This window comes from Phocoena phocoena, chromosome 4, assembly GCF_963924675.1.
Source record: "Phocoena phocoena chromosome 4, mPhoPho1.1, whole genome shotgun sequence".
Taxonomy (NCBI): domain Eukaryota; kingdom Metazoa; phylum Chordata; class Mammalia; order Artiodactyla; family Phocoenidae; genus Phocoena; species Phocoena phocoena.
Window position 1 is genome coordinate 137784268 of NC_089222.1, and position 13943 is coordinate 137798210.

Consider the following 13943-nt stretch of genomic DNA (forward strand, 5'->3'; position numbering starts at 1 on the left):
TAAACAGCTTTACTTGACACTTCAATGCAGTAATACGCTTCTAAGAAAGTGTAGTTGACATGCATGTGAAAAGTCTTAAGGACAAGTTACTTTGCTTTCATTGTCTGAACTTACCCCCACTCCATTTAAGTTACCTGTTTAAATCAATTAAAAGAACATTAATTGTTTTTATTGTGGAGAGTGATCAAATTGTCACCTCTTTGAAATTCTGTATAGTATGAAAATTCCTGCTTTTAAGATTATCAGTATCTGAGTAAAGAAAAACCTGAAGCAATTAACAGTACAACGCTGTAATGTCAGATGTGACCCATACGTTCTTAGCATAGCCCATGACATGCTATGCACTTCGGATGAGTGGATGGAGAAGGAAGAGGAAGAAAGGTGTGAGTGATACATGAATTGGACAGTCAGCTCTTTTGACTGGAGTGGTCGGGAAGGCTGTATGATGAGCTGGTACTTAGGTTGGTCCCTGAAATTCTGAAAGCAGTAAGTGCTCTGCACGGTGGCCCATTCAAAGGGGATAGAATGGACACAGGTGAAAAGGCGCGTGACACCAGTGAACTAGTACATTAGACTGACTCCATCTGATATTTGTTATTGAAAGAGAAACATTGAAACAAGATTCTCTGAAATAGTGAGGCCAGGCGTTCCAAGAGGTTTTGTAGCCTTCATTAAATTCTTAAAAGGATTTTTGAAAATTCAGAAAAGATTAGAAATTGTCTTAATGCATATATACATCAGAGAGGGCATGTTTTGAAATAGTTTGCTGTTTATAGCCTACATTTTGAGGTCTTAGTTTATGGCTGAATTGCTACTTAACTGAGAACATGTGTGAATTTTTTTTAACTAGTCTCCATAATATTGGCTTTTCTTCATAAAGATGGTTACAGACAAAGTAAGAAAAAGTAAAACTTGTAATGTTACAGACGTGATCATGGAATTTAATTTCGGATATGACTGCCATCAAAATGGAAGAAGAGAACAGAGTAAAACTTTTCATTAAATTTAAAAACAATATTTATTTTATTTTTGGCTGTGTCGGGTCTTAGTTGCGGCACACGGGCTCTTTGCTGCAGTGCGTGGGCTTCTCTCTAGTTGTGGCCTGTGAGTTTTCTCTCTTTGTTGTGGTGTGTGCTCCAGAGCACATGGGCTCTATAGTTTGCAACACTCAAGCTCTCTAGTTGAGGCACGGGGGCTCAGTAGTTTTGGTGTACGGGTTTAGTTGCCCCTTGGCATGTGGGATCTTAGTTCCCTGACCAGGGATCGAACCTGCGTCCTCTGTATTGGAAGGAGGATTCTTTACCACTGGACCACCAGGGAAGTCCCCTTCATTAATTTTTAAAGCCTGTATTTATTCTTAAATTCATAGAGCCAAAGTCTGTGGAAAGGTGTACCTAAACTAAGTCTTGAGAGAGACAAATAGGAATTGGCCTGGTAAGAAAAATAATAGGACAGTTTCCAATTAAATGCTTAACTCCGTTGATCCCTAGACAGTCTCAGAACTTGGAAGCATTGGGAACTTCTGAAGGTGGAAAATAGGTGTGAGAACAGGAAGCTTGTGTGAAAGTTTCAGGAAGAGTAGTTCCCTGGACCTCTTCCCAGCCCGCGAAGTCCAACAGTGCTGCTTCTCCTCCTCTGCCAGAAGGCAGGGAGTTTACTTTCTGGAGCAGTTTCTACTGCTGAAGATGTGGGTGAGCCACTGTTTTGGAAGCAGAAGTAAGGGAAAGTTTGAATACTGAGTGGAAGAAATCCCCCTCCCTTCCTTGCCTCACTGGGCTCCCAAGAGAAAAGCTATAGAAGATGATGACAGCCTGAGCATCCTTCACATTCCCAGACCTCACTGCCTCTAGTCTGAAATAGAAATATAGCCAAGGATCCTCAGATGTACAAAACTGAAACAAAGGGAGTAGAAGAAACCATGTGAAATTTATTGAGAGGGGGGTAGATGTTTAACAGATAAATCTCCTAGAACAAAAAGATAAATGGTTGGAAGATAGAAAAAAGAAGAGACGACGTACTGGAGGGGCCAACATCTGAGTAAGGACATTTCAGAGTGGGAAATCAGAGAACAAAGGGAGAGAAATAATATAAGAAAGACTTAATTGCCACTAAATACACAGCATAGTGGCTGGAAAAGGTAAGAAATATCTCAGAGAGGAAGAACACAGACTATATTCAAAAGATCAGGAATCAGAATGGCAGGAACAATGAATGGTAGATAACAATGGATTGATGCTTTTAAAGTTTTGAGAAAGTAATTCCCAACCTGGAAGTCTGTATTTTTCAAGCCAGCAGTGAACTTGAGAGGTGAATAAAGATATTTTCACCATGCAAAATTTCACATTTCTTTATGTCATATGTACCCTTTCTCAAGATTTTATTGGAGATTATGTCCTCTCCATATGAGAGAGTAAGCCTAAGAAAGGGGAAAATCCTTCTTGAGAAATGAGGTCTTAACACATAAGGCCCAAATAGCAAATCAGTACAAATATCCCTCTAAGTGGGGCAAAAAGTAATCAATTGGTGATAAATTCACAGAAAACTAAGCAGATGAAGAAAATGAGGCAATTTTTAATGCAGGGGAAATTGTTTTCCATGAAAGGATAGGGCATGCTTGTTTACTTTGTGGTTCACCTTTCATCACTGAATGTTTATAAAAATTCTGATGGGCAAACGGGAATGGCAGTGTCATTCACTGAGCTCTGGAATTCAGAGAGTAGCCCTGGGGTGGGTGGTGGCATTCTGTTTGGACATGTTACATTGAAATGCCAGAAGGCATCAAATGAAGAGATATTTGGCAGTATAAGGATGTGCTACTTTTTTTTTTTTTTCTTTTGCCGTACGCGGTCCTCTCACTGCTGTGGCCTCTCCCGTTGTGGAGCACAGGCTCCAGACGCGCAGGCTCAGCGACCATGGCTCACGGGCCCAGCGGCTTCGCAGCATGTGGGATCTTCCTGGACCGGGGCACAAACCCGTGTCCCCTGCATCGGCAGGCGGACTCTCAACCACTGCGCCACCAGGGAAGCCCAGGATGTGCTACTTTTAAAAAGAGGTCTCAATAGTTGTTTCCTTATCTGTAAAAGGAGAAAATAATCTCTACTTCATTAAATCATTGGGCAGTACTGTGTAATATATCATTTTTTTTTAAAATGAACATGGGCATTTCTTAGAATTTCAAGATAGATTACTTCAAGGTCGTCTATTTTTTCCATAGCTACATTTTATAATCTTATATTTCATATATAAAATTTTTTCCAGCCTGAAACGGAGACTCTCTACTCGTTCCTCAATTTTGAATGCAAAGAATCGGAGATTGAGTAATCCAGCATTTGAAAATTCTTATAAAGATGATGATGATGATGAAGATGTCATCATCTTAGAAGAAAACAGTACTCCCAAGCCTGCAGTAGACGATGATATTGAAGTGAAATTGCAACAGAGTCACATGGAGCAGAGCGGTATTCAGGTGGAGCCTGTGGGTGATAATGAACCGTGTGGCCAGACTAGTTCAACAGGCACCTCATCATCCAGGTGCAATCAGGGAACCACTGCAGCCACCCAGACTGAAGTACCAAGTTTAGTCGTTAAAAAGGAAGAAACTATTGAAGATGAGATAGATGTAAGAAATGACACAGCCATACTGCCATCCTGTGTGGAAACTGAAGGAAAGATTCGTGAAACCCAGGAAATCTTTGATAAATCTGCTGGTGATGTTGGTTGCCAATTAAATGAACTAAGAAATGAGCTGCTTCTTGTCACCCAAGAAAAAGAAAATTATAAAAGACAGTGCCACGTATTTACTGACCAAATCAAAGTGTTACAGCAGAGGATACTGGAAATGAATGACAAATACGTGAAGAAGGAAACTTGCCATCAGTCTACTGAAACTGATGCTGTATGTTTACTTGAAAGTATTAATGGTAAATCTGAAAGTCCAGACCATATGGTGTCTCAGTATCGGCAAGCTTTGGAAGAAATAGAAAGGCTGAAAAAACAGTGTAGTGCTTTGCAACATGTAAAGGCTGAATGCAGTCAGTGTTCCAATAGCGAGAGTAAAAGTGAAATGGACGAGATGGTTGTGCAGCTTGACGATGTATTTAGACAGCTGGACAAATGCAGTATCGAGAGGGACCAGTATAAAAGTGAGGTGAGTTACATCATTCAGCACAGTGAGAGTCGTGGGAGTCCGGGGCATCTAAAGCTTAACTGCCAGTTGCTAGGTGGGCATAAATCACGTAATCATATTTCCATGTACCGACTCCACTGATTCTCAACTGGGAGTGGTCCTTCTGGGGGCATATGGAAATGTGTAGGGCAGTTTCGGTTCTTAAATGTCTTGAAGGGATGGGCATTGTTGGAATCGAATGGGCGGGAACCGGGTCTGGTAAATGTCCTGTAGTGCGCAGGGACACTGCTGTGCAGTGAGGGATCGTCCTGCTCATTCCCACTGGGACGCTCAGTTACTACATGCCAGGAGTTCTAGTCCGTTATAATAAGCCTGCAAATAACCACACAGGGTAGTGACAATACCTTATTTTATAGAGGTACCCTGTATTACTTATGATTAGGTTCCTTTGAAGGTGACATAAAACCCCACATAACAGTAGCAGCTGCACAGTCATCAGAGACACAGGCTCCTTCTGCATCGTTGCTTTGCTTCTCAAAGCAAAGCACTCGGACCACTGCGCTTGTGGTCCGAGACGGCTCTTCAGGTCCAGCCAACGTATATCTACATTCCAGGCAACAGGAAAGAGAAGGGGTGCAGTTTCTGAAAGCTGCTTATATGCCATCTGTCAGACCTTAGTCACCTGGCCAGTGGATGCCTTGGAAATGTAGTCTTTATTTGGGGGTTCTTTTACTGAGGAAGGAGGAGCCCCTAGTTCAAATTTGGGTAGCTCCTTTGAAAAATATTTTACGTATTATATTTACATGGTGTTTGAAAGGAGAGTTTCTCTGCTAAAAGGAATTTGGAAACGACAGTATGGTACCGAATTGCCCCTTCTTCTGGAAATACTGCCGACATAAAAGCTTATTCAGACATTCCGCTTGATGTGTTGGCTCAGGAGCTAGATGACAAAATACATAAAAAATATAAGCTTTCTGTTGTAACTTACTGCTGGTGAGTGTGCAAGAAGTGAAAGTCACTATGACCTCAACATAATTTGGGCATTTTTATCTTGGTTTTTCAGTTTTTAGGTCTCATTTGCTTTTTTGTTTTTGGGGGTTTTTTGGCAGTACACAGGCCTCTCACTGTCGTGGCCTCTCCCGTTGCGGAGCACAGGCTCCGGACGCGCAGGCTCAGCGGCCATGGCTCACGGGCCCAGCCAATCCGCGGCATGTGGGATCTTCCCGGACCGGGGCACGAACCCGCATCCCCTGCATCGGCAGGCGGACTCTCAACCACTGCGCCACCAGGGAAGCCCCCATTTGTTTTTAGTCATGCTTTAATTAACATTTTGTATTCTTCTAATGTAAAAAGATATAGAGCTGAAACTAAGCAAATGAAGCTTTATTTATAGAAAGCTATTGTGTTTTGTGTGTGTTTTTTTGGTTTTCTTTTTGGAGCGGGGAGGTGCCCTAATTTTTTTATGGTAATAATTTTCATCAAGCAGGATTTTGTACATTTCTTAGCTTAAATTTGCACTTTGACATTAGTATTTTTAAATTGTACAGTTATAAAATTAATTAATTTTTTGTCAGGTTGAATTATTGGAAATGGAAAAATCACAAATCCGTTTGCAGTGTGAAGAACTGAAAACTGAAATCGAACAATTGAAATCTACAAGTCGACAAATTGGAGATGTGTCAACGTCAAGTAACATTGAGGAGTCTGTAAATTATACTGATGGGGAAAGGTAATATGAGATGAGGCATTTGGCTAGGGCTGCAGTTCTGGTTAGCATGATACTTATTTGCTAGTGCACATCAAACAGATTGTTCTTGCAAAAGAAGTTACTGGCTGCTGTGATCCCAACGTTCTGATAGACAGAGATACAAAAGAAGTACATGTCATCATTCTTCCCTTCAAGGAACTAACAATTTTGTGAACTTAAATGAAATAGGAGTTTCAAAGGAATTAAGCTCTGATTGGTCAGAGTGGTTTGGAATGTTTTTTTGGGAAAAAGTGAAAATTGAGCCAGATATTGAAGGATGGGCTGAATTAGGCGATGACTAGAAGACAAGGGTCTATTTCATGAAACTTACTTTTTGACCTTTAATTTCTGTACTTGGCACCATTTCTTTATGGTTTGCTACCTCATTTTACTACATGCCTTCCCCAATTTTAACTTTTAGGAAATCACAAAATTACTAAAAATTGCCATTACAGGTGATTCCTAATTACAGGTGATTAATTAGGAAGAAGTTCTGTGAAAATAAGAAAACAGTAAATGAATGATTACCCTCTCTCAGGAAGATATTAAATGGGCTTGGGGTTCTGACAGTATTGGTGGTCTGTTGATAACCATTCAAGAGAGAAAAAGAAACACACAAAAATAGTCATTAAAAATAGTGCAACTCTTCTTGCTAATATGATAAAACTTGATACCTAAAATGTACTATTGTTGAGAAATAATTTACCATCCTTACTTGACATTAATTATATTATGACTTAGTTTTTTAGCTTAAGGTTTTAAAGGATTTCGTTAAATCTATTCATGGAAATAGAATGAATAGATCAGTACATATAAGCATCGGGGGGCAAGGGGTCAGAAAAAAAAAATCCCACCTGGTGTTTCTGAAAACGGGAACCACAAGCATCTGTGGTGCTTGTGAAAATGCAGATCCTTGGACCACAGTGCAGTTGATTAAATTGGAAACCTGTAAACAATCTCCCAGATGACTCGCACACTAAACTTTGAGTAACTGATGGTCTTTTAGACCTGTGCTTTCCAAGACAGTATAGGCACATTTGGCCACTGACACTTGAAATCTAGCTAGTCTGAATTGAGATGTGCTTTATAAAATACATGCTGGATTTTGATGCCCTAGTATGAAAAAATAAATAAATAAAATGCCTCAATATTTTGGTTATATGATGAAGTAATATTTTATATGTAACTAAAATTTATTTCATCTTACTTTTTAATGTGGCTATTTGAATATTTAAAATTGCATTTGGAGCTCACACTATTTCTCTCAGTCCTGTTCTGTGTACTAAAATAGGGATTTGTGATGTGTCCTGTAGAGAGGAGGAATTAGCCAGGACAGTCAAAAGACTTAAAGGATAGGATAGGCCAAAGATGGTTGTAGGATCATACTGGTCTTTTTCTATTTTTTCTATAGAAATGGGCCTCTGATTGAAGATGAGTGGGAAAGCTTGGACAAAAAACAGCTGTTATGGGCATGATGTAAAATTTTATCAAAGGTCCAATGGAATCTTAACATAAGCTCACAAAAAACATATTTAAAATCACATTTTTATGCGTTGTCAACCCAAGGATGAGCAGCTCGCTCCTTCAGAGATTTCCACCCTAGAAAGATCAGTATCTAAACTAAATGTAGACTTCTTATATTTTGGGAGGGGGCAGAACAAAAACAACTGTAACATTCTCTTGACCTAGGCGTCTCAAGCTTCGACGCAAAGGCTGCTAGCTGTGTAGTTGTAGAAATTTGAAGTCTAGAATGTGGATATTCAGTTAGATACAGTATAGAAAACGGAAGGAATGATAATGATCACTTAATCCAGGGTTTCTCAGTGTTTATAATAAATGCATAGTAAAACGGATAGTTAGTGAACTTTAGCATGTGATAGGTTCAGAGAAATCCTGCATTTTATTTTTTTTAAAGGCTTTTTTTTTTTAATATTTATTTATTTGGTTGCACCGGGTCTTTGTTGCAGCAGGTGGGCTCCTTAGTTGCTGCTGCAGGGCTCGTCAGTTGCAGCTCACCGGCTCCTTAGTAGTGGCATGCAAACTCCCAGATGCGGCATGCATGTGAGATCTAGTTCCCTGACCAGGGTTTGAACCCAGGTGCCCTGCATTGGGAGTGCAGAGTCCTATCCACTGCGCCACCAGGGAAGTCCCAGAAATCCTGCATTTTAAAAAGTCTTTTTACCATTATTTAACCCAAAGTTGTATAAGCTCATTTGACCACAGGACCATTTCTTTATCCTTTTATACTACTATGGATATCTCATAGAACATGTTTTAGGGAACAGTTCAATTCACTTTGCTCAAAAGGAAGCTGAACTTCAAAGAGACACATTCTTATTCTTAGACCAGTGTTCTCACTAGTGTATCATTATTGTTTTCCAGGTGATAACAAGATTTTCATTTGTAAATAACATCTTGTAATTTATGTATTTTACCAGTCCATCTTTTCTCCAATCTCGAATTAAAATTGTAATAGTTGGAACCAAACAGAGCTGCTAGTGTTTTGAAACACTCTACATACCAACAGATAAATATTATACTTAGTTATTAAATTATGAATTATTAAGTTAAATGAATTGTTAAATCTAGTTCTCTTGAGGAAGTTTTGCTTTTCATTTAGTTTGTATATCATTCTACAGAGATTTCATTTTAATGTTTCCCTTAAATTATAAGGCCTACCTGAATATTGAACTGTATTGTTATAATGTTCGTCTAATAGGTGTAATGTTTGTATTTGCAGCCTCAAACTTCGATCTCTTCGAGTTAACGTAGGACAGCTCCTGGCCATGATTGTACCTGATCTCGATCTTCAGCAAGTGAATTATGATGTCGATGTAGTTGATGAGATCTTAGGACAAGTTGTCGAGCAAATGAGTGAAATCAGTAGTACTTAAAGTGTATTTTATGTGAGATACTAAAAAATATTTGCTTCGTCTTTCTGGTTGTATAGCTTTCAAAATTTAAGCAACTTTGTTATAGATATGATACGTAACAGACTGAAGAACCATAATCTTTTCTGTATTCTATGCATTCAAGTGTGGACACAAATATCGTGGACACATTATCACACCTTTTGAAATGCCTGTGAATCATTGGTATTGAGCAGCTACATAGCTAACTCATGATTCTGCTTTGAAATGTAAATATTTATAATTAAGTCACACATATTTTTTTATTACCCTAGAGGACTCAAGTGTTTTTCACCAAGAGGTTTTCAGGTTTCCCCTAACCTTTGTGCAGTCTTTTCTGGTTCCCCAAAGTGTATTTTTCTCTGACTTGAGGGCTGTGCCATAATACAAATGGAAATGTTACCTTTGATTTTCTTACAGAGAAGTTTAAAACAGGGTTTTTAAAAATGGAATAACACTCCCGATAAGTTGTAAGTAATTGAGCATTAATGTTTCTTTTCTATAAATTCTTATCTCCTGAAATATTTTATTCATGAAAATAAAGTAAGCAGAAACTCCATCCATTTTGCCAGGATTTTTGTGTGTGTGCTGAGATTGCCGATCATGGTTATTAAACACAAAGTGTTTTTACAGAAAAAAATAATGATTTTTAGTATAAAAATATAAAAATATTAAATGCCCCACCACATTTACTTGGAAGCCCATCTTTGGCTGCTTGGTCTGCATGGAGTGGGCACAGTGATTGTTCACTATTTCTTTTTGTGAAATTTCCTGTACAGCCTTTTGTAGGAGTACTGCAGGTTAATACGAGTTGAGGAAGACAATCTTTCTCCAACAGTACTGCATACCTTCTCTTATATTACAAACCTAAGTGTTTTATATCCTGGAGTTAAGCAACAAACAACCTAGGATTATAGTATTACATGCCATAAAAATGATGCTTTACTGGTCCCGTGTTTTGTGCAATTATAAAGAGATGGCTTTCTATTAAGTATAACTGTATATATAATTAAGAATCTTATTTTCCACAACTAAAATGTGCATTATTTTTTTCAAAGTTTTATCATTGCTATTTATTTTTACTTTTGTTTCTGAACATTGAATACATGTTCCTTTTGTATGCTTAATTACATGTCTGTCATGTACAATATTAAATTTTTACTGTACATTAACTTCTAGAAAAAGCAAATAAATTTTTATTTGCTTGATAAAGTAATTGAAAGTGTATTTTTGGTATGAAGCTGGTTTTCTGTCACAGTTGTATTTGCTCAAATTTTAAAATATCTTGTAATAAAATAAAAATATATATGATGGCTCACACTTCAGATACTACTTTTAAGGAGTTCTGTATTCAAGTTATATTTTGAAAAGTAAGATTGTGTCTGTTAAGACCCTCAAGTTGAGCTCATTTTACTATATTTATTAGAAGTTACATTTAGAAGATATAATTTCTAAAAATTTAGAAGTTATATTTACTTCCATTGAGGCTCTAAGACTGGGCTCACCTTGAGAGTGTGTGCGTGCATTTTCCACTCAAAAAGGGACTTTATTTGTGTAAGTCATGTAAAGAAACCTTGCCTAAATGATAGCAGCTGTGTATAGCATGTCTAAGTTTGTGAATATTTATGTAGCACTTATTTCTGGAATTTGCTATTTTTCCCTTCCTTTTGGTCAGCTATATTCTTGCAAAAATACATATTTCATATGGCTGTTAACTGGCTTAACGGCAAAGTTAATCATAGATTTAGAGAAACTTGCTTGCTAAATCGATTCTTTGGAAATACTTACCTAATATTCACTCTTTAAGAAAACATTGCCAAGATATGACTTTGTGGCTAGCAAATTTAACAGAAGAATGTACATGGGCTTTCATGTCATCTATTGAGGTAGCGATGATACCTGTCTTTTTTTGTTAAGTTAAATTTGTTCCTACCTATCTTTTTTTGTCAAGTTAAATTTGTTCAAAGGCTAGTGTGGGGGAGGATAGTGTGGCTTAAACTAGTTATTTAAAACTTAAAAGCAGTGTGAGGACGTAAACCAGAATAGTCCACAGTCCCTACAAACAGGACCTCAGCTAAGACCACAAAATCAGTAAAAGCTAATTTTCACACAGCAGGAGAGGCGTGGCATATGGATGTGGCCTTTATTTGGGCCTCAAATTCCTAATGTGGGCAGGAGGTGCTGGTGACTCTGCCCATGGTCTCAGACACTTGATTCCTGCTGTCATACAGCCCATTAGGTCGTTATTTGTCATGGAGGAATAATTAAAGTGACATGTACTGATGGTTCTTACCACTCACTGACTGCATTTTAGAATCACTTGGGCGGTTCTTAGGAATCCCAGTGTGAGGATGCAGCCCGTACTAATTAAGAGTTTTGGGGGTTGGACCAAACTGTCAGGCTGCTTTTCTTTAAGGCCTCCCAGTGCACCGTCAGAGCTGAGAGCTGTTGATCTATACCCTCCAGTGATGAATGTTTGTAAGTGTTGAACTCAAGTGGTTCCTGAAACAAACTCAGCATCTGCATGACCACTTTCTCACTGGGGTAAGCAAGGACAGGGAGAGGGAAGCAGAGTTGATGCCCAAGTTAGAAATGTAAATACAACAGAATGATATAAAATGAAAAGTGTTTTCTTATGTCCTTCCAGAAAGTATTAGCTGCCTACATACACACATTCATATATATATGCATTCAGTTTCTATTAAATTTTATATCTTTGTATTTGATTATATATTTGTATCAAATCTACACAGGTACCACACCATATAATTGGTAACATTTCCATATTACTCTTTTGAACAGCTTTAGTAGCATGTTATGACATGAATATGCTCCCAGCCCTCATTTATTTCTCGTCTTTTGATATTACTACAAAAGATGCTGCTGTGAAAATACACAGCACACGTACTTTTTAAAGTATATCCAGAATGTAAATACCTTGTAGTGAATACCGATAGGTCAAAGTGTATGCCGTGTTAATCTTAATAAATGTCGCCATCCAAAAATGGTTGCGAGTATTTATACTCCTATGAAAAATAGATGTATGAGTGTGTTTTTTCCTATCTCCATCAAACTTTCTGATATGTGGGAAAATGGCAGCTTGCACTTCTTTGTCTCAGGTTGAACATGTTTTCATATGTTTTATTGGCCATTTTAATTCCTTTTTCTGAGTACCCTGTCATATTCTCTGCCTATTCTTTAATGTTGGGTTCTTTGGTTTGTTGCTTTAAGGAAGCTAAATGCCTGTTGATGTGGCCACAAACACTACCCAGACAACTCCTAGCTTTCAGAAGTTGGTTCAGTCTTACTTTGCAGTGTCACATAGACTCATTGGAATGGAGTGAGAGACCCACTGGATTCATGTCTTTTTATATTAGTCTGCCCCTTGAACAACTTGGGGCTTGTGGGCTCTGACCCCCATTTAGTCAAAAATCCACGTATAACTTTTGACTCCCCCAAAGTTACTAATAACTGTTGACCGGAAGCCTTACAACAATGAACAGTCAATTAACATGTTTCGTCTATGTTACAGGTATCATTTACTGTATTCCTAGAATGAAGTAAGCTAGAGAAAAATTGTTAGAGAATCATAAGGAAAATACAGTACTGTACTGCCAAATTCGTCATCTGTTTACAAGATGGACCATCTCAGTATGTACATCTGTATTATCTTAAATGATAGACAACACTAGATGTTACGTGTACCCATTGAAAATGAAAAGGTGATGTGAAAAATTCATTTATTTACAGGTATAATGATTCATGCACTGGTAAGAAGCAGCAAGGAATATGATTGCTTTTTGGTAGCCTGGTGTAATCAATACAATTGCTTCACGGTTGCCTAACCTATACACTAATTGTTATAAAATTTTTTAAAATTTATTTTTGGCTGCATTGGGTCTTTGCTGCGTGCCGGCTTTCCCTGGTTGTGGCGAGAAGGAGTTAATCTTGGTTGTGGTGTGCAGGCTTCTCATTGCGGTGGCTTCTCTTGTTGTGGAGCACAGGCTCTAGGCACGTGGGTTTCAGTAGTTGTGGCACACGGGCTCAGTAGTTGTGGCTCACAGACTCTAGAGTGCAGGCTCAGTAGTTGTGGCGCACGGGCTTAGTTGCTCTGCGGCATGTGGGTTCTTCCCGGACCAGGACTCAAAACGCATGTTCCCAGCATTGGCAGGCGGATTATTAACCACTGCGTCACCAGAGAAGCCCGTTATAAGTTTTTTTTTTTGGCTGTGTTGGTTCTTCGTTGCTGCACGCAGGCTTTCTCTAGTTGCGGCGAGCAGGGGCTACTCTTTGTTGCGGTGTGCAGGCTTCTCTGAAGTGGCTTCTCTTGTTGCGGAGCACCAGCTCTAGGCGTGCGGTCTTCAGAAGTTGTGGCTCGCGGGCTCTAGTGCACAGGCTCAGTAGTTGTGGCACGTGGGCTTAGTTGCTCCGTGACATGTGGGATCTTCCCAGACCAGGGCTCAAACTCGCAGGGTCCCCTGCGTTGGCAGGCGGATTCTTAAACACTGCGCCACCAGGGAAGCTCGTTATAAAATTGTTGTGGCATACAGTATTACAGTTATATTCTTTTTTTCAGTAGTTTTTTTTTTCATAGATTATTATTTATTTTTGGCTGCGTTGGGTCTTAGTTGCAGCATGTGGAATCTTCATTGAGGCCTGTGGGATCTTTCGTTGCAGCATGCGGGCTTCTTTCTCTCTAGCTGTGGTGTGTGGGTTTTCTCTTCTGTAGTTGTGGCGCATGGGCTCTGTAGTTTGCAGCATGCAGGCTGTAGTTGAGGTGCGTGAGCTCAGTAGTTGTGGCATGCAGGCTTAGTTGCCCCGTGGCATGTGGGATCTTAGTTCCCGGACCAGGGATCGAACCCATGTCCCCTGCATTGCAAGGCGGATTCTTTACCACTGGACCACCAGGGAAGTCCCTACAGTTATATTCTTAATACAATATTGGAAACGTTACATATTTTTAAAAACCTCTTACCTGTGATGATATGCAGTTTCTCGAGTTACGAGAGAAGCATAATGTGTGGTAATGTAATTCTTTGAAAGCAAAGTTATAAAACAGGAAACTTACATTAATTTTATATTAAATATCACCCCCCTTATACCTATGTAAGGATAGACTAGTATCTACATATATTCTGTGCATTCATGATATACCTAAATT

The 13943-nt window shown here is 38.9% G+C and overlaps 1 protein-coding gene across 1 annotated transcript in view; it reads left to right on the forward strand.

Moving 5' to 3' along the window:
- The window catches only part of MORC3 (MORC family CW-type zinc finger 3), a 40342-nt gene extending 31575 nt beyond the window's left edge, over positions 1-8767 (forward strand). The window contains exons 15-17 of the mRNA XM_065876461.1: positions 3259-4147; positions 5701-5855; positions 8614-8767. Of these exons, the coding sequence (XP_065732533.1) occupies positions 3259-4147; positions 5701-5855; positions 8614-8767 (1198 nt within the window). The remainder of the gene's footprint in view (positions 1-3258; positions 4148-5700; positions 5856-8613) is intronic.
- Positions 8768-13943: the final 5176 nt, after the last annotated feature.